General features: G+C 44.9%; 1 protein-coding gene across 2 annotated transcripts in view; it reads left to right on the top strand.

Annotated features, from left to right (window-relative positions):
• Nucleotides 1-19,407, top strand: part of CORO1C (coronin 1C) — a 603,513-nt gene that overhangs the window by 557,282 nt on the left and 26,824 nt on the right. For both annotated transcript variants that reach the window (XM_085634726.1, XM_085634725.1), the window contains exon 9: nucleotides 17,866-17,923. In XM_085634726.1, coding sequence (XP_085490852.1) covers nucleotides 17,866-17,923 — 58 coding nt within the window. The remainder of the gene's footprint in view (nucleotides 1-17,865; nucleotides 17,924-19,407) is intronic.

Here is a 19,407-nt window from a genome sequence, read left to right as displayed (position 1 = left end):
GTGGCGAATTTCACAGATTTGTAGAGTTTTGAATCATGCAAGTAACGTTTTTCCAGCTGAAGATTTCTCTAATGGCAAAAATAAAACCGACATTAGACTGCACCACGCAACAAGAAAACAAAAATTTTCACTTAGGAAAATCAATTGGCATTTTAAAAACATCTAAAAAGGAAATGCATAAGATAAGATACCAATGTAAATTTAGCTCACCTTCAAATAATTCTTTATTTTCTGTGTTATGATGCTATGATGTGTTCTGACGTGATACACTAGAACCATTTTTAAGGTTATTATTATTTATCTTAATTTGTGTAGTTATATTAATTATTTTGATTGTGTTGTGTGGTTCGTTGTGATCAAAGTTGTGTATTGTTTATAGTAGAAGTTTGCAAAAGTTGTCAGAGATTTTATGACCCTTGTTTTGTGGTTGTTTCCTTCCTAATATGTTTATGTATCTGTCTTTTTTGTGTTGTTTGTGTTCATGGGTATATAATGGCTCTGTGCTATAGTTAGTTAATTTAGTTTATCCTTTATCCGGTTCATTAACACGAATATTCGTGTTTCAAAGGACTAGTGCTCAAGTATGTGTGTGTGTGCCTGTTAGTGTGTAATTTGATATAGTGTGTGTTGTATATATACACCAATGAAACTTCGGTGTATCTGCATGGAGCAGTGGTCATGTTAGATTGTATGTTCGCAGCACATATTGCCAATTTTTGGAAATGCATATGAACGTGTATCCAGTGTGCATGGAAGAGTGGAGCATTGGCTATCGTGTTTGGGTGTAGCGTATATGGGTGACCTCAGGTGATGCATGAATGTGGAACCGATTAAGCATGTGGTAATTTTGATTTGTGTTGGCGTAAAGGGGAGCAGCACGGTTTACATACTCGCTGTTTTAGCGAATGAAAAAGACTGCTTTATTGAAAACAGTTGCACATTACAAATTTACCCTAGGCCTTAGCAGAACTAAACCTCACTTTCCAACGATGATCCTATGTCATTCCACCATCTCTTAAATGTCCCCTCCCCTTACATTTTAACTTGCCACTTTGTATCTTGTTGACCTTTATTCCCATCACACTTTAGCCTACGTCTATTAACATCTAACCGTACCTTAACATTTAACGTCTTACTTCTCTCAGGTTTAACTTTGTCTCCCCCCTCCCTCCATTGTCTCCTGATTCTCTAGGTTCACCACAATCATCTTAATCTAGCAACATGGCAATTTAAAGTGCCAACCGCCACTTAGAAAGGTGCCGACCTTCTGACCTACTCCTAGGAATCCCTGCTCCCCCTTGAGTGTTTCCCCCAGTGCCTCTTTTATCTGCATTAAGTATAGCTCCATCCCATAGTTAGACAAGTGGATCCAAATACCACCCCAAAAATTCTGGAGCTTCATATCTTAATTCCAGACACTCCACTTCGATGACCACCTAACCAGTTTCATAATCTTGTCCCCGCCCCATCCCTGTTGGGCCGTTTCTGTGGCCACCCCATTCCTGAACGAATGTGTGCCATATTGTCCCCTAGGTTTCCCCAATTTAGACGGTGCTTTCCTCAAAACCCATAGAAGTTAGAATGACGTCACCCTGTGCCACCCATGTGCCTGAACACTGCCCCTTAAGGCGCCTCGGTAATTGCCCTGAGTTTTGTTCCTCACCTCACCAGGCCTGGGCTCATCACTGGGAATGGCTGCAAGACTACTGTCTTCTCTCTGTCCCTCTGATCAGTCTTGAACTGCCAAATGAGCAACTCCAAACTATCGACTCTGCCCCGAACATCCTCCCATACTAATCCTGGTACTCCCACCCCAACATTTCAGAAGGTCGGCAAAAACATCCAAGACATTAGCGTAGAGAACAGAAATGACTCCTCCCTGTCATTGCATACATCCAGCAGGACCTCAACCACTTTTCCCTAAAGTTGTCTTGACAACGGCCTCCAAACTCTTGGCTGGCTGCCCTGTTCTCTCGCCCAACCCTCCAGCATCCTCTTCCCCAGCTGATGGCGAATACACCACAGGAGCTTGCCCATAAATGCAATTCCTGCCAGTTTCCCAGCAATCGTGATTTTGGATAACCCTTTTTCAATCAATGCCATTGTGTGCTGAACTACATCCTCCTCCCTGTCCATACCTCTGACCTCCTCCTAGCCCCACTGTCTTAGAACCCCTGCCAAGTCTTCGTATAAGCCTTTCTGGTGGATTCTGTCAGAGACCCTACCACCATCTGAAGCATCCTTTCTCACCTATGCTCCACATTGATGCCAACATTGGTGTCTTGTCTGCGGCCAGCTCATGGAACCGCTCCACCTGTGAATGAGACGGAGCATCCCCAATGTCATTGTCCACCCCGGTACATGTCTATCCCTGAAAACCACATCCTGTCTCAAGCAACCCAATACAAAATCTCAACAGTTTGAGAACCTGTTTGTCTTGCACTGATTGTCTATTGACCACATGCACCATTGGCATATTGTCAATTTATAAAAAGTACCATTTTGTGGACCATTTCTCTACCCAAGAGCGTCACTGCCACTACCAGGAGAAAAAAAGTCAGAAAGGCTATGCTCCTTCCTCCGCTCCCAATCCAGAGGTCACTCCTTCGCACACCACCTGCCCCCTCCCCCCCAGTACAAATCGAAAGCTAGCCCTCCTGCAGCATCTGAGTATATGTGTGTCTCACTCCCAGTTCTGTGGGGTTAACATCGGGATGCCATTGAATTCATCCAAAAACTACCGTCACGTTCGTAGATTTTCCTTCACGCCTGCCGACAATCTGATGTGATTGACTACTTCCTGGACGCCGAGATCACTAACACACTCTTTACTCTAAATACAAATGCAGGGAACTTATCATGGCTCTTCATGCTCTTATTAGCCAGTAACGAACTACATCACGGGAACAGGATCTACTTTCTCAGGACAACCTTCTTGCAGGTTACTAGGCCATCCGGGAACCACTCCTTCGCACTAAGGAGAAATAATTTTGATAGCTGGACGCTTTCGGAACACTCAGAATATATAATTGAGTATGCCTATGACTTCTTTAGTGGTAACAACACATCTCGATTTACATTCATCATTTCACAGGATTATGACTACTCAAGCACTATTCTAGCCTTGAAAAAGTCACTGTGTGAGGAAACATGTATCGGCTGTTTTTCCTGCTTCAAATACAAGCTTCGTTCAACAACCTTCTGGCTCTTGTCTTCTAATTGTGGAAACATAAAATAATATGAAGGGTGAAACTGCTCTGTGTTGATTGTTGTTGGGAGTACTTTGGTACTGTGACTTCTTTTATTTGAACGGAGGTATTTTACTGATGTGTGGCAAGCATCCAGGGGAGTAGGGTGCATCTGTACCATATAGCACCATCTTGATAAATTTTGAACTTCGATCTACAAATTGTGGCACATGATAAGAGGTGCGATCGACAAAACCATTTCTACCCCATTCTAGTTGTTGGATGTGGTGATAAGGCAGCAACAGCCCTGCAAGTGGCAAACAGAGCCACCTGCAAAATGCCCTCCCAGCCCTCACTACCCTGCACACAAAGTTGAGATGGCCTAGCAGAACCTGAACCTCTCTGACGATCACCTATTGCAGCATCACGTCTAGCAGCAGCTGCATTTGAACTTTTTTTGTCTACTGGGAGGCACGCCTCCATGGATACTGAATTTAGTTCATTGTCCAGAAATGACAGCACTGTGCTGGGCCCAACCGTCTTTTCCAGTACCAGTGGCACCCCTACGTCACCCTTGAGCTCTTGAAAACTTGCCAACTGTTTTTGACAGTCCGCGGAACCGGGTTGACCTACAAAAAGAAATCATCTAGGTAGTGTCACCATGGTCCCCTCTGTGCCATGTGAAGGCCCATTGTAAGAAGGTACTGAATCACTCGAAAAGCGCACGTGATGGAGCACCCCATGGGAGGGGCTTTGTCCACATGCCAGGACCCATCAGACTTTATCCCCAGCAACTGGAAATTCTATGGGTGTACTGGCAATAGCCGAAAAGCCGATTTTATATCGTACTCAGCCAACAAGGCCCCAGGACCTTCCTACTCCTTCAATGCCATTGCTATATTCACAGACGAATAAGATACCAACTCCCCTTCTTCCGATTTGTAATCATTGACCCAGCCCCTTTTCAGCCATGACAATTGTTGTATTAGCCTGAATTTCCCTCTCTCCCTCTTTGGCACCACGCCAGTGGGTGAGACTATCGGGTCCTGCATTGGATATGCACCAAAAGGGCCCACCATCCTGCCCTCCTGTACCTCTTTTAGGAACTTTGCCCGCACCACCTGTTTGTTTGACTGCGCTGACTTCAAATTATATGCCACCGACGTACCCTTGGACACTCATACCCCAGCCTGAAACCCTCCAGAAAACCTGCACTGAACAAATCTGCGTCTTCTGTTTTGTGGTATCGGGCCAACAAGTAGTCCAAATGCGCCACCTTAATTGGCGTATGAGCCCTTGCCCATGTTCCATGTGAACCGCTTTCTCTTTGGTTCCCTGGTTCCTGATTACCCTGCTGGCCGCTGGTCGACCCTTGGTATTTATTCCATTGTCCAGTTTGTTGCCCCTAACTGCTACCTCCTGCCCCATAGCACTGCACCAGTGAGTGTCTCCCTCCACACTTGGAGCACTCATGCAGGAACTTACAGTACTCCCTTTGAAGTCCTAGCATGTCCCAAGCACATGCCCTTGTGGCTTTGCCCCGCCCCCACCCCTCCTCACGTGGGACGCTGCTGAAAAGGCCGGTATACCAGTGGGTGGCCACTTGCCGTAAAGATCGTCTTTTCTGAATTTGTCTGGGTACATTTTCTGGTGCCAGAGATCATTGTCAATTTCTCCCCACTTTGCCTCCGGGTCGCAAGCTAAAAGCTCGATTCGCATCATATTGGGCCCACGCCTGGCCCCCATCCGTGGTCTTTGCCTTTGTGATCACATCCATATATTTAAAGATGGATACACACCGTTCCGAGTATTTTTCACACTATACACTCGTGAAAATCAAGAATGCTGCTGTCTTAATTCTCTGTGGTCCCCAGCACCTTGGGCAGTTGGAAAGCTCATTTCTATTCCTTGGAATCTGCATTCGCCAGGCAGCTCCCTGTGGGGCAGCTTCAGCATCTCTACATACTCCCCTTTCTATATTCTCTCCTTGCTAGCCAGCATTAAGTGGGCGCCCAAGGGTGTCATTACCCCACGTATGGGAGCTTCTTCACCTTAAGTTCCTGACTCTCCTTGCTCCCCCCTTTCTATACTTCCATTGTCTCCCACACTCTGTCCCATTCACTTCCCGCCTGCGGTGCAACTGACTCTGACTCGGCCCCTTGATCAGACTTCCCCCACCGGTTGTCCTTGTTTTCTTTTTTGGACTTGCCCCCACTCGTTACCGCTGTCTATGACGGCTGTGGGTCTGTCTCCACCCCTGCGTCTTTGATGTACAAACCTTTCCTCAGCCAGACATCGCCTTTGTCCCCGTTTCCCCCTGCCTCCACCCGATGGACACCTACCTCTTGCTCCCCGACCGATTCCTCCCCCTCACACTATTGCCCTTACCAGACATCATGGTCTGCCTCTGTACCAGATCCAGCTACCTAATCAGCTTCAAGAGTTCCACGTCCACAGTCATCTTATGCCAGGTCTCTTGATCGGCACGCCCTTCCTGCAACACACTAGTCACATTAGCTGAACCCCATCCGCATGCACCACTTTGCCACCAACGGCATTCTTCTTCCTCTACTGGCGCGTTCTCTACCAGTTCCCCTACGTACAGACTCCTCCACATAATCCAACTGCTGATTAGGGTCAATGCACTTCCACACGCCTGTGGGTAACCTGACCTATGTATCCAACTGTATTGGGTCAGAGGCAACTGGCCCCTTTCCCTCCAGCGAGGGGCACACAAGGGCCATAATATGCCCTCCTAGCTGTCCCCCCCCGCCCCTCGTACCTGGTGCCGCAAGGCGGCCCACCGTCTCAGGGGCTACAATGACCCGTCCGGGCTGCTGCACTGCCGAGGCCACCTCAGACCTTTCTTGTGGCAGCGCCGTCGCCGTCCTGCGTCTGCCTTTGGCTGGCCACACTAGATCCTATCATCTCTTCTTCTCGGGGCCAATAAGCCCCATCCAGCCACCAATCATCCACATTTTATCATTTCTTAAAACCTAAAACCACATTCCTAACCTCAAAAATATTGTAGAAATGTATTACTCAAGTGTCTATCTCTCCAGACAAGTGGATCTTGATTTGTAAATCAGTAGTCAAAATCAATCCCTCTTTATCCCAAATGAAATATTGGCTCCTACATAGAACATTCTGGACTCCCTCCCGCCTTCACGAGATGTCTCATAGAGCGGACTCCACGTATTTTGAACTGTAATAAAGCTACTAATAATGATCTCCTTCACTTGTGTGTTTTTTACTGTAGCTCTGTTTCTCACTTCTGGGACTATATATTTGACTTAATACGTTCCCTCTTTGGGATCCACCTGGAACAAGACTTTCTCTCAATCATTCATGGCTTCCTTGACCCACAACTCAAGACACATAATGCTAGCCTCCTGGTAGACATATTACTGTCTGCAGCCTGTAAATCCTTTCTTGCTAACTGGAAAAACACCACCACCACCTCTTTCAAGTCCTGGTTGAACTGGGTGTTTCACTTAAGGGGGGCTGATAATACTCTGCTACAAAACTCTCCCTGGAGGCTACAGTCCAAAACTGTGTGGAGGACCCTAGATCACTATTTTGCCAATACTAAACAGTGAATCCTTCAACACAGCTTGAAGTGGTCTCATAGTTATTACATTTCACAAAACTCTCTTGCCTGTTGTCTGTCTAAAAATACTATGCTGCCACTTTAAGTTCCTGGATTGTCATGCCTACTATTGTAATATCTTGACTTTCTTTTTTTTTTTCTTCTGTTTTATATGGTTCTCAGAATTTGTTTTACTTTATGCTTTGTTTTATGTTTTGTTCTTTCCTTCTTTCCCTTATACTGCTTTAAGCATTTTTGTACATGAGATGAATTCACTTTTCCTGCCTTTTCAACATGTGTTCTGCATTGCTGTATCATGGCAACTTTTTTTTTTGTATTTTTGTATAAAATCCAATAAAGTACTTTGAAATGAAAAGTCTCTCCTGAGTCTCTCCTCCTGCCATCGCAACACGCCTGCAAAACAAAAGGTAGGTCTGCGGTGCTGTGGTTAGTATCTCCTACCTCTTCTACGCCCTGCTCTGGGACCCAAAGCCAGCGCCCCCTTCTTCCCTGACCTCATTTGGTGCTCTCACCGCCTCCTCGCCACATCTAACCCGATGTCCTGCTTCTGCCCACGCCCCCGCGAGGGACCCCTCTGCCTCACTGGAGCCAGCCCCCTCTCCTGACCCCCCCCCCCCCCCCCCCCCCTCCAGAGAACACCTTGACCGGCACTCTGACCTTCCTTCCAAATCTCTCCCCTTTCCACACCTCTGCCTCGTCATAACCCCCTCCTCGTCCCTGCTCCATTCGAACATGGCTGCCACCAAAGCCTTGGAGGGGCCTACCACTTAATTCTTGGCCGTTACGCCAGACTGCCCCTCCTGCCCAGGCATGCTTCACTTCCCCACGATACCCCATCCTCCACCACCTAGATCACATACCCCATGGGGCCCTTTCCCACCAACCCCACCCCCTGCAGCCAGCGGCCCCGACGGTAATTTCTTCCCGCCTCCCTCCTGGATCCTTGCACTCTTCCATTGCCTTCCTCTCACTCCCTTCCCCTGTCATTTCCCTGGGGCTTTGACTCCCTCCATCGTTCCTCCTCTTCCCATGCCCCTCCTAAGTCTCCACACCCTCCTATGCCTGTCTGCATACTTTTGCATGGCTCCACCTCCCCTCCCTCACTCCTTTTATCTCATCACCCACCCCAGCCACCGTCACATTCTCCATGTTGACCTGAAGCCTGGGACCTAATGGCACCATCTGCTGCAGATCGCCATCTCCCCCTGGCCCTCCCCACTCACTCGTGTCATGTTAGCCTGCTTTCCCCACTCCTCAACCCATCCTTCATTTATATCTCTGTCACGCAAGGAGTTAGCGTCTTTCGCAGCCTCTTCCCTAATTCCCCGTCTGGCGCCTGCCCCTGCCTGTCATGTACAGGCCTCTCCCCCTCGTGTTGCCATGAACTGCAGCGCTAGCTTCCGAGCTGTGCTCCACACACAGCGCGTGCCTCGCACAAAACTGTGGCCACTCTTCTCGCACATGAGCGGCCCTAGCTGCTAAACGTGCTGCGTGGCTCATTAGAGCACGCCAAAACCGCCGCTGCCACTCCCCCTGCTGCACGGCCCACCAGTCGCGCCATTATGCACGTGCTCTGTGTTACCAGATCATGCAACCAGCATCTGCTAGCATTGGCATGGCTTCCTTTATTCGCTCGTCAACATACATATTTCCTTTACCAACATGCACAAACTACAAATTTCCTAAACACCGGCCACCGTGTCACTGTACCTAAAATGTTGTCCCATATCAGGAAAATGGCTGGTTAAATTGCCCCAAACCAGCCCACTGTATATAGTCCAAAACCAGCCCAAAGACAGCCTGGGCTGTCCTATTTGCCAGTTCAGCATGTGCTAAATTTTGCACGTGCAAGATAAAAGCTAAGTCAGCTATTGGCTAGATCTGCCTGGAAGGGTATACTAAAGTTAAATCCAATGAAAGGGAGTTGAGGGGTGAGTGTGTATGTACAACTTACCAAGTATGTTGTTTTTTTCTGGTGTTCTCCAGATATTTTCAACATTATACATTTGTTCTGAAATTGTGACAGCACTGTGCATATCCTGTTCCATGTAAATTTCAATACTGTGGTCCTTGTGCTCTTACAAATTCCAGATAAATAAAAACCTCATGTTTCTTTTTCTTGAAAGAGGTCTGTCAATTTTTGAGTATGCGCATTGTCTCAGTAGGCTTTAGGTCCTTGTCAGTTTGGTGAAATTTGAATTCAGGGTTTTGTGATATTTCATTTTTTTCACGTTCTACACAACAGCCAATGTGTAAAATGTATATAATGACAAATGATCATCACAAGTTTATCAGAATTTGATATTTCAAAGATTTACATGCTTGAATCATTCCCTGTTGGGAGTCCCTTGGTGATGTTTCAAAAGCAGCAATAAGGAATTGCATTAAACACATCTTGAACCACCCTAGTAGGATTATCACATCCTTGGGGAAAAATAATCTTCAATCAATGAGGTGAGGGTGCACTGAACTCCACTCCCCACAGCAGCTACCATACCTCAGGTCTCTACTGCACTTTTGCTCTATTCAGCTCTCTTTTTCTCATCTTTTTCTATCTTCTTTTCACTTGATATCCAACTCTCTTGGAAATTGCATTAAAAACAACTTGATACACTATAGTAGGACCATTTTGTCCTTAAAAAAGACAATTTGCCAACCAATGAGGTGAAAGTGCTCTGAACTCTACTCCCCACAGCAGCCACCATACCTCATGTATCAACTGCATCTTGTGTGAAAGGGGGTCCCTCCCAGAGCACTACTCAGCACTCTTTTTCTCATCTTTTTCTATCTCTTTTTTTCAATAGATTTTCAACTCTCTTGGCATTATTTCAATCTGTGCCTCTGAAGTTTTGGGCTAGTGGAAGACCAAAGCCTTTTTGTTGGCCAATGGCTCAATGACCAAAGAAGGCTTTTTTCAGGGCATGTGGCTCATTTTGGAAGAAAATACTATTCATAGGCAGCCTTTACACACAGGATAAACTTAAGGATTGTAAAATGTTCTGGAAGTTTTCATCAGATCCCTTCTGATAAGGAATAGTCTCATTGCACCTCCCTTGAAGGTAAACATTCAATTAAATGCCAGCTTACGAGGGGAAAATGCCTCACAAGTTGTCATTTGACCGCATGATGTGTAATGGGTGTAAGATTCCTTATAAACCTGCTACCGCCAGGGGTATACTTCATCCTCAGCCAACACCACCACAGCTTCTTGCTATCCCACCACCTACACCCATTACCAACACCAAGCCTTGTTCCATAAGTGGAGACTGTCTTTGGGCAAGGACGATAAAGAGGGTGGAAAACTTCTCGAATGACCACCAGCCCAAATAATGAGTGAGGTGACTATGTGGCACCAACAACCAGTGCAACCAACCCTGCCTAATCTTGTCTCATCTCCAGACTATAGCTTGATTCCACTTCTTTGTTTGATTTGCTGTTATTGGTAACTGAAGTAGACATTTTCTTTTACGATATTAAGGAGGAAGATTTGGAAGGAGGGGGTCAAAATCATGCAGAAGGCTGCTTTCGTATTGATGATGGGTTCAGGGTGTATAAAAAGTACCAGGCACCAACAGTATGCCAGTGTGCCACACTTGTCATCCAAAGACCAATTCCATAGAGTTGCATGCTGGCAGTGCTTTTCTCAGAATCCTTCTTCCACTAGCACTTCTCCACCAGAAGGCTTCAACTGGATAAATTCTGAAAGAGAGTTTCCACTCTGACAGCAATGTCCATCAAAACTGCCAACTCTCTCACCATAGTTACTTTGATGGCCACCTGTGGTTGGACATGGCCCTCATATCTTGATCTACGTCAAGAAAGAGAAGAGGAGGAAGCCCTTGGCATTCTATAGGAACTAAGGGCATGGTAGACGGTGCCATCGGTGAGGGCAACAATGTCTTTTGACAGATGGCAGGCGATGCACTGGCTTTGCTTCACTTTGTTCAGTGCAGTACTAAATTTTGGATATGCCTTTCGATGGCACATAGATAAGCCACTGCAGTTGATTAAATTGTACACTAATATTGCCCGCTCTTTTGGATCCTACAATATAAATGGAAGGTGCCTTTTCATGGAGTGCGGGGAAGAGCAGTATCCCCCTGCCGAGGAGCTTCCAACAGCACTGCCTTTCATAACAGCAAGCCCCACAGATGCTATTCTATAGCCTGCCTTACTATCCAGTCATCGTTAATGATCACCTTCTCATCATACTCCAGGCAAAGATCGAGAAAGAATACCTCCAGCCAGAGTAAACAGCAACATTGTGTTGGTCCTGGCTTCCAAGTACCCATAATTGGTTCCAACACGTCCTATGGGCGTTAGGATGACTGCCACTGTGGAAAGACATTACAACCAACAATTGGCTGCTGGACAAAGTAAAGTATTGGCAAATGCTTTTTTTCCAGAGGCAGCCACAGGTACCACAATAGAAAACGACACATCGTCTGCAGCTGTTGCAGGCAGAGATACTGAAGATGCTTCTAAAAAGGTCACTGGAACCTGTCCCCAAATCCCAGCAAAAAAGGGGTTTTGCTCTAGGTTGCATGCTATTCTGGAACTTCAGCAGCTCAACAATATGCAGATTTTCAGGATGGTAACCCTGCAGAAAGTGATGCAGTTATTAAAAGAAGGGTAGTTTATGACTTCTGTTTCCATATACCAATTCACCCAAGCAGTGCAAGTGCCTAAGATTCGAGGTAGCTGGTGCCACCATCAGTTCAAGGTTCTGTCCTTTGGCCTCAAGTTGGCGCCAAGAATAGGCACAAAGTGCATGGCCCCAGTGGTGGATTGTTGTGTCACCAAAGACATTCAGTCCTCCTATATCTGGACGATTGGCTCGTCAATTGAAAGAGCTTCTTCACTGAACACACATCCTAGACACAGTATACATAGCTGTTGAGGAGGTTGGGTTTCTTGCTCAATGTAACCAAATCCTATCAGTGACCCACTACATCCATCGAATTTCTGAACAGAATTTTGAATACCAAGGTAGAAATCAGTTCTTAGTCTACAAATCTCTCACTAAACAGATCCAAAAATAAGTCTGCATGTGATTGTTCGGGTCACTACATCTTGCATTCAGCTAGTCACAGACTGCATGCTGCGGAAGTGCCTGCTTGAGGAAGAATTGTTTGCCCAGTGACACGAAGTGTCCGACTCCTTTAATGATAACACAAGTGTCAAAAAAGATTAATTATGCCTTGACATCGTGGTTGGAACAAACTAATCTCACACAAGGCCTGGGTTTTCAACCTCAAGCAGCTCTATTCGTTTTACCTCAGATGCATCTCAGGAGATGTGGAGTGTCCACCTTCATGAGTTGGAAGCAAGCAGTCATTGGTCTATCCAGAAGGACCTTCACATAAATGTTCTGGAGGTCAGATCAGTAAACAAAGGGTTGCAGTATTTTCCTCCCGAGATTAGAGAACTCACCAGTGTTAATGAGAATGGTCAACCATCTTCATGTTTCATATCAAGAACAAGAGCAGCACAAAGTCTATCACGCTTTCAGAGCAAGCACAGCTCCTTTGGGATTGGGTGATATACCATGGAATCTCACTGAGAGCAGCACATCTTCAAGGAGTCATCAAAATGTGGGCAGATGCCCCCAGTCTCATGAATGGGGCTTCTGTCAGGAACTGGTGACCTTGCTCTTCATTTGTAAGGCCTCTTTTTGACACCTTCAAACACAACATTCTGGTATTTCACAAGCCGAGAGGGGTATCTGGGAACAAGTGGAGATGAGTTTTGATCTCATAGTGCAAGGCCTTCTGCTTACTGTTTCCTCTCAACCCAAGAGTTCTCATCAAAGGTAAGACAACCGTGCTGACTAATAGAGATGGCTCCAGCCTTGGCTTGCCGGTTTTTGTTCAGACCACCATCACTCAGCAGAGCATGCCACAACCTTCAGAGAGAACAGACAGATTCTACTATGACCCAGCTTACTTGAACTTATCGGCTTTCCTCATGAATACAATATATGGTGGCCCAGGCCAGAGATCGTTCTATCACCAAAACCTATCTGGTCAAATGGAGGCACTAATGTATCTGAGCCTGTTTCACCTCTAACTAGGTGCACTTGGTGCAGAACAGGCCAGTGCACATTATCACAGCAAAAATCATAAGAGGGTTGTTCAGAGTACTCACGAGTTAGAGCTACAGCTCCAGCTTCATCATAGGATTTAATACCATTCTTGCTCGGTTGATGAAATATTCAATCAGACCTATGTATAAAGCAGACTTCAAATTTGTGTTGCAGGAGACCGGTCTTGTGCTGGCTCCCGCATACTCTAGAGAAATTAGTAAAATGCATGTGTTCACTAGCAAACCTTCTTTCTACCTCCTTCACTAAGACCGTGTATTTTACATACCAATCCAAAAAAGAGTATGCCTTCTGACTTCATCTCAACAAACTGGTTATATTCGCACCATTGTTCCTGAACCCTACAAGGGTGCTGAAAGAGTGCTGCGCTCCTTAGTTGTCTGCAGATGCTTAAAATTGTACATTGACTGTACAAAGTCTTTTCAGCAGTCGTATTAGCTCTTCGTTACTTTCGGCCATGAGAGCATCCATTCTTAAAACAAGGAATAGCAAGGTGGATTATTGCTTTTATTGTGGTCTGTCACTTTTAAAGTATTCCATAAGATGTGTCTCAACCACTGCAGCACTTTATACTAGAAGGCCTCTATTCGACATCTGTTGAGAGGCATTGTGTTTTGAGAACCCGGTAACAAGGGAAGCTTCACACTTTCCAGAAGTTAGCCCTGACTAGGAGTATCCTACCTTTTTGCTTCCCAAAAAGATGGCAAAGGGGTTCAGGCCCTAGAGGATGCTTTGGAAGCGAGAGGGTCCACAGACAGGCCAGAAGTGTAGCTATATGAGAGAGTGCTTCGCTGTGATCATGAAGGGGCTGAAAGGAGTGAAACTCTGATTGCGGCTACGAAACGGGGAGAGGGAATCTTAGACAAACGTCCCCATCACCATTGTGAGAAGCTGGGAAATATGGCCTACTGGCATAGGGTTTCACTATAGGTCACTAAACCTGCAGCACAGTGTTGAATAATGAGGCTGGACATAGTGCTCGGTTAATTATGATGTGTTCAGGGAATTCAGTCTATTACTAGTGGGTCACTCCTGTACAGCACTGTTCCCCACAGAGAACTGTTTGGAAACAGAGAAAATTGTAGACGACCTGCATTGAAAAATGCCTGGGAAAGGATAGAGTGATTGAATGCAACTTTTCCTAAATCTATATCTGAAAACACCAATGCCTCTAGTCCCCTGCTGACCCCACAAGTAGAATTCTTTTGTGCGTGGCATTAATTGCTGGGGGCTCGTGATCCTAGTTTGAATGGAAATTCTTTGCTCAAACTGATAAGTGGCAGTGAGGAGAGCAACCAAGGAACAAAGTCTACTATATTTACCTAAAAGAAAACCGGTAAGGCCGGTATTGATTTTGGCAGAGTTTGCGTTTTTGTTGGTGGGGGCAAGGTGCGAAACCTTTTACCCACCTGAGCCCATGTTAAAGGAGTAGACTCTCTGTAGATTTGGAGGAAAGATAGAGTTCTGAAGATCTAGACACTTGTTTTGAGTTACTCTTTAAATATAGGACATTTGCTTCTGCAAGTGAGTCTAAATGTGGTTTTCAATAAAAACATTTTCCCAAATATATCTGTTGGAAAAAAAAAAACATAGATGGTATTACTTCCTTGCACTAACAAAAACAAATACACTTCTGCCCCTTAGTGAATGTTTCTATAAAACATAGCCAAGTCATTGTGTGTAACATGGTACCTGCACACACTGGAGCCTATTCCCAAAGAAATTTTAGAGTACGTAAAGTAGTAACTCTAGTACTGTCATATTATGATATGTGCATTTGTATAGTGCGTATGTAGTGTATCTTGGCACCTTGAGCAGGGGGTGCTGTCCTGAGTGTGTCAGACGGGAAAAGGCAGGTTTTAAGTTTCCTGCAGAGTAATGGCACTGGCATCTCTGATGTGCAGGGGAGGTCGTTCCAGACTGTAGGGGAGAGTTACTAGAAGACTCTGTCGCCAAATCTTGCTCTGCACATGGGGCAGCCCTTAGCGAGCAGGATGTTGAAGAAGCGAAAGTGTGTGGAAGCTTATGCAGCTGTTATGGCATGCAGCACCTTGTTTGTGCAGTATGTGTGAGTAGTTTGAATGTGACGCGTTGGTGGATGAGGAGCCAGTCGAGGTCTTTGTGGTGTGTGAAAATGTGAGAGCGGGGATGGAAGGTTGAGCTTGAGTCTGGTTGCTGAATTGTGGATAACTGTAAGTTGTTTTGTGAGCTGTTTGATGATGCTGAGATACAATGTGTTTCTGTAGTCCAGGTTGCTGGTGATCAGGGCTTGGTTAAAGATTCAGCAATTGTTGTGGAGCAGGAGTAATGTGAAGACTTTCATGAGGATTTTAAGGCTGTGGAAGTCTGAGGAGGCAACTGAGTTGACCTGACTGGTCATCAAGCTTTGACTATTGATTATGATCCCTAGGTTGCTGGTTTGGTTCGATGGGGTGGGTGTAGGTCCTAATTCTCAGGGTCACCAGTCTGGGAACCTGAGAAGTGTCTTTTCTGAAGAGAACCACTTCTAACTTGTTGGAGTTGAGATTCGAGTCAGTCTTCATTCAGTTTGTAACTTCGAACATGCAGCAAATTAATTTAGTTTGGGTATTGAAGGTGTCGGAGAAGGAGAGGATGAGCTCAGTGTCGTTGGCATACAAGACAGTATTGAGTCTGTGGTCTTGGGCAGTGTTAGTTAGTGGGGCTATTTAGACCTTGAAAAGCCTTGTGGGATGATAAAGGTCAGACTGTAGGTGCACAGGTGGTAGGCTAAATGACCGCGTGCGACTTGTGAGGAAGGAGCTGATGCAGCAGAGCGCAAGTCCTCGTGGAGGCACTGAATGAGGATAGGGTGGGAGACAATGTTGAACCCAGCAGAGGGGTGGAGAAGATTGAGTCTATGATGAGAAATGCTGTCGGTGGTGGCAATGGGGGCAGTCTCTGTGCTGGGATTTGGCCTGAATCCGAATTGGGAAGGGGCCAGGAGGTGCTTGTTATTAAGGTGGTCAGCCTGTCATTTATTGACGAGTTCTGCTAGGGATTATGCCTGTTGGGGTTGTAGGGAGATTGGCTTTAGTTTGCCAGTGTTTTCATGTGCGCTGAAGGTTTTTCCAGTACAGATAGGATGGTGGGGTGTTTCTAAGCTTCCAGGAAGGTATACGCGGTGAGAATGTTGTTGAGTATTGTGGTGAGAACAGTACAGATGGAGTCTAGTCCTTTGGTGGACATGATGTGTGGACGGGGGTCAGAAGTGGCTCCCAACTAAATAGAGCACTTGGTGGCAGCTGTTTCTGGAGCAGTTATGATGGGCCAGCAGGTGAGGGTGGTTTCTGGTGAGTTATTTTCATCTGGTTGAAGGTTTGTGAGGGTGAAGAGGTCTGATAGAGTGTGAAGTTGTTGTATATTTTGCTGGTTCTTTTGCTGAAGTTGTGAGAGCTGGGAGCAGAGTTTCTGTGAGGGGTTGACAGTAACAAAGCTGTCAGCATGTGGAGCTGATTTCTTTTGCCATGCAAATATTATATTAAAGTTGTTGGAGCAGTTTTTGATCCCTCAGTCAAAGTTGAGCTTTTGGTGGATCTGAGTTGCTTGTTGTAGTAGCAGAGGGTTGAGCTGTAGGCGTTTTCTCTCGTTGTTTTACTGTTTTATGTATTCTTACTTGCCTTTGTGAATTGACCCCACAAGATCTGAAATGGGAATAAAATGTTCAGTGAACATTTATATACGATTAGTACAAATGGAAAGGACTGTGCCTCCTAGTCTATTTCTTATAGGAATTTGGACGATTCAGGGCAAATTCACAAAGGTATATGACTGTAAGTATAAAAGACGTGAAGGAATGGGCAACAGCTGAGGTGATCAGACCAGACGAAACGAAAAATTAGAAGACGACTTACATGCCTGCAGGGCAATGGTGGGATAGTTGACGAGTGGGGAAGAAGAAAATGGAGATGCGGACCGAGAAGATACTGGGACACACACACAGTCAGGGAGTGAACCGGATGGTACTTAAAGGGCATGGGGGATCGGCCATCACTGAAATAAGGGGTATTGACTGGAAAAGAAAGGAGGACAAATGTCAAGGATATACATACAATCTGAGACCGGACATGGTGGGGGGGGGGGGGGGGGAGTTTTAGTTGAGAGGGGAAGAGGGCTAACAAGGGGAACAGGCAGGCACATATAGCTTACTTGTGGGAGTTGGACTGCAATGAATAAATATGCATAAAGATGGAACGATTATAGATGTTAACTGGCTTGCTATATATTCTTGTAAGAGGACTGAGTTGATGACCCTACTGTGTACGCAGATTTGTTACTTATTAATGCATAAAGACGAAGGATACATACTGATTATTGTAAATGTCTGCCACAAACCTTATTAAAGATATATTTAAAAAGAAAAATGACTAAGTAAAACAGTACTCCTGTAGTACTATTCCTGTACACGTAAACGCTTTTGTAAACTGAACCCCAGTGTTTTTTTCATTTAAAATCTCCTGATCCCCGTCTTCATTTTAGTGTAACTTTAATCATGAAATCGTTTTCTTTTCATCTAAATTGGCTTTAGTTTTGAACATCATCACATGCATTTTCTCTGAGGAAGACTTTGATGCTCGTGCCAAGCTACTTGTTTTTACTTCTAGGTAATACTGTTTTAACTGTGTGGGAGACCAGCCTTACCCCATACCACAAGTGAAGCCTCTCTCTCCTATTGTCTCAGAATAAGAGCTTGATGTGGCTCTTGCAATCTTATTCTTCCTTATGAAATATTTTTGACTTACTCTTAAATACCATAAAGGAGATGGTTAACTCCTTGCCAGTTACGCGGTCTTGTTTGCCCCTCAGCACTCTCTACAAGCGTTTTGGATCTTCACATATCGAGACAAATTTTCTTGCCAAACTTATTAAAATTTGAATATGACAAGAATGAATATGACAAAATAGTGTTTTGCTTTATTTAAATTGTGTTTATTTCTATTCCAAAGGTTCTACAAACTTCATGAACGGAAGTGTGAACCCATAATCATGACTGTCCCCAGAAAGGTAAGAAATTATAAAATGACTTTTTGGGTGTGTTTTTGCCCATGGATAGTATGCACATGATAAACACTATCTCCTTAATCATAAAGTTTGACACCAGTACAAGGCACCAAAGAATATTTAACATTGCCAGCAAGAGAGCTTTTTGTGGTTGGAGTGGTTCACCTCTAATGGAGCACTTGGGAACTGAAGCCCATTCTTTGTTTATTGCTGAAAGGAATGGTTTGCTATTTTGAGAAATTATTTTTAAAGACTTTACATAAATTAATTGTTAATTAATTTCAAATGTCTTCCTACCAAACATCAGTGATTAAATCTTCCATAATTCACCCGGCTCATATAAACAAAGCCCTTTACTGAATGATTGACTATTCATGGCAGCATCCCTCCTAACCCCTGAATTAGTTCTTGTAGCATGGTTAACTCCTTGCCAGTTAGCTTATTTGTCTCTCAGCATTCCCACTTTTTCTTAAAACAAAATATTACTAAGTACTATCAAGTTAGTCCCTTTTGTTAGCTGGGAATTCAGTTACCCGTAGGTCTGAAGACCTCATACTACTGCAAACAAGGAATACCTTCAAATCAAATATTAATACAGACATTCAATTAACTAGTCCGATGGGAGCTGAGACTACAAAGGGGAGAGCCAGCCTAAGAGCTGGAATATAGAACAGGTCCCTATAGTTTCGTAGAGATACAGTAAAGAAAGATAAGCAGTGACTTGGAAACTACTATTTGTGGCATCTTAGGCTTAATCTGATTCTGTGACTGCTTCAAGGGGGGGGGGGGGCAGAAGAGCTTTGTTATCTGGATAAGGTATCCATGTGAAGAAAGCGGAGGCTGAACTTCTCTCACAGTAGGACCATGGCTAAGGGTAAAATAGATAACCTAATCAGAGATATTCTGACGAACACACAGGAGGAGGAATCCGAATGCAAGTTAAGGCCATCTGACTTCATGGATGAGACCTCCTCTTTTTCCCTCCTTTTTCCCTCCTTCTAAAGATGCTAATGAACCTGCAGCACAGCAGTTCATGGAGGAACTATGTAGCAGATGATGTCACCACCATCAAATCTGATCCAAAACAAGAGATTCTTGACATGTGATCACTTTAGAAGATAGAGTTTGAACTTTGGAAGATATAGGAGCCAACAGATGAGAGGAGCATGTATAAGTTAAGCAGAATCAAATTATCATCCAGGAACAGAACTTCACCCTCCATGGAAAGCTTGAAAATGTGGAAAACCGTTCTAGATGGAACTACATAAGGATCTACAGAATCCAATGGGTGCAGAAGTAACAGGCATTGAAGGGTTAATCAACAAAATGTTTGGCTTCATCTTGGAAACAAAAGATCTTGAAACCATTGAACTGAGCCCCTCACCATTGAGCAGCGCCCTGATGGGGATCTTAATGGGAGTCCACTATTTCCAGGCAAAGAGAGGATCATAAAAACAGCATGGGGGAGGGGGTTATAGTCTTTGAGG

This window comes from Triturus cristatus, chromosome 11 (genome assembly GCF_964204655.1).
Source record: "Triturus cristatus chromosome 11, aTriCri1.1, whole genome shotgun sequence".
NCBI classification, from domain to species: domain Eukaryota; kingdom Metazoa; phylum Chordata; class Amphibia; order Caudata; family Salamandridae; genus Triturus; species Triturus cristatus.
The sequence above is the reverse complement of the archived record's forward strand: the minus strand, read 5'-3'. Positions and strand labels throughout refer to the sequence as shown.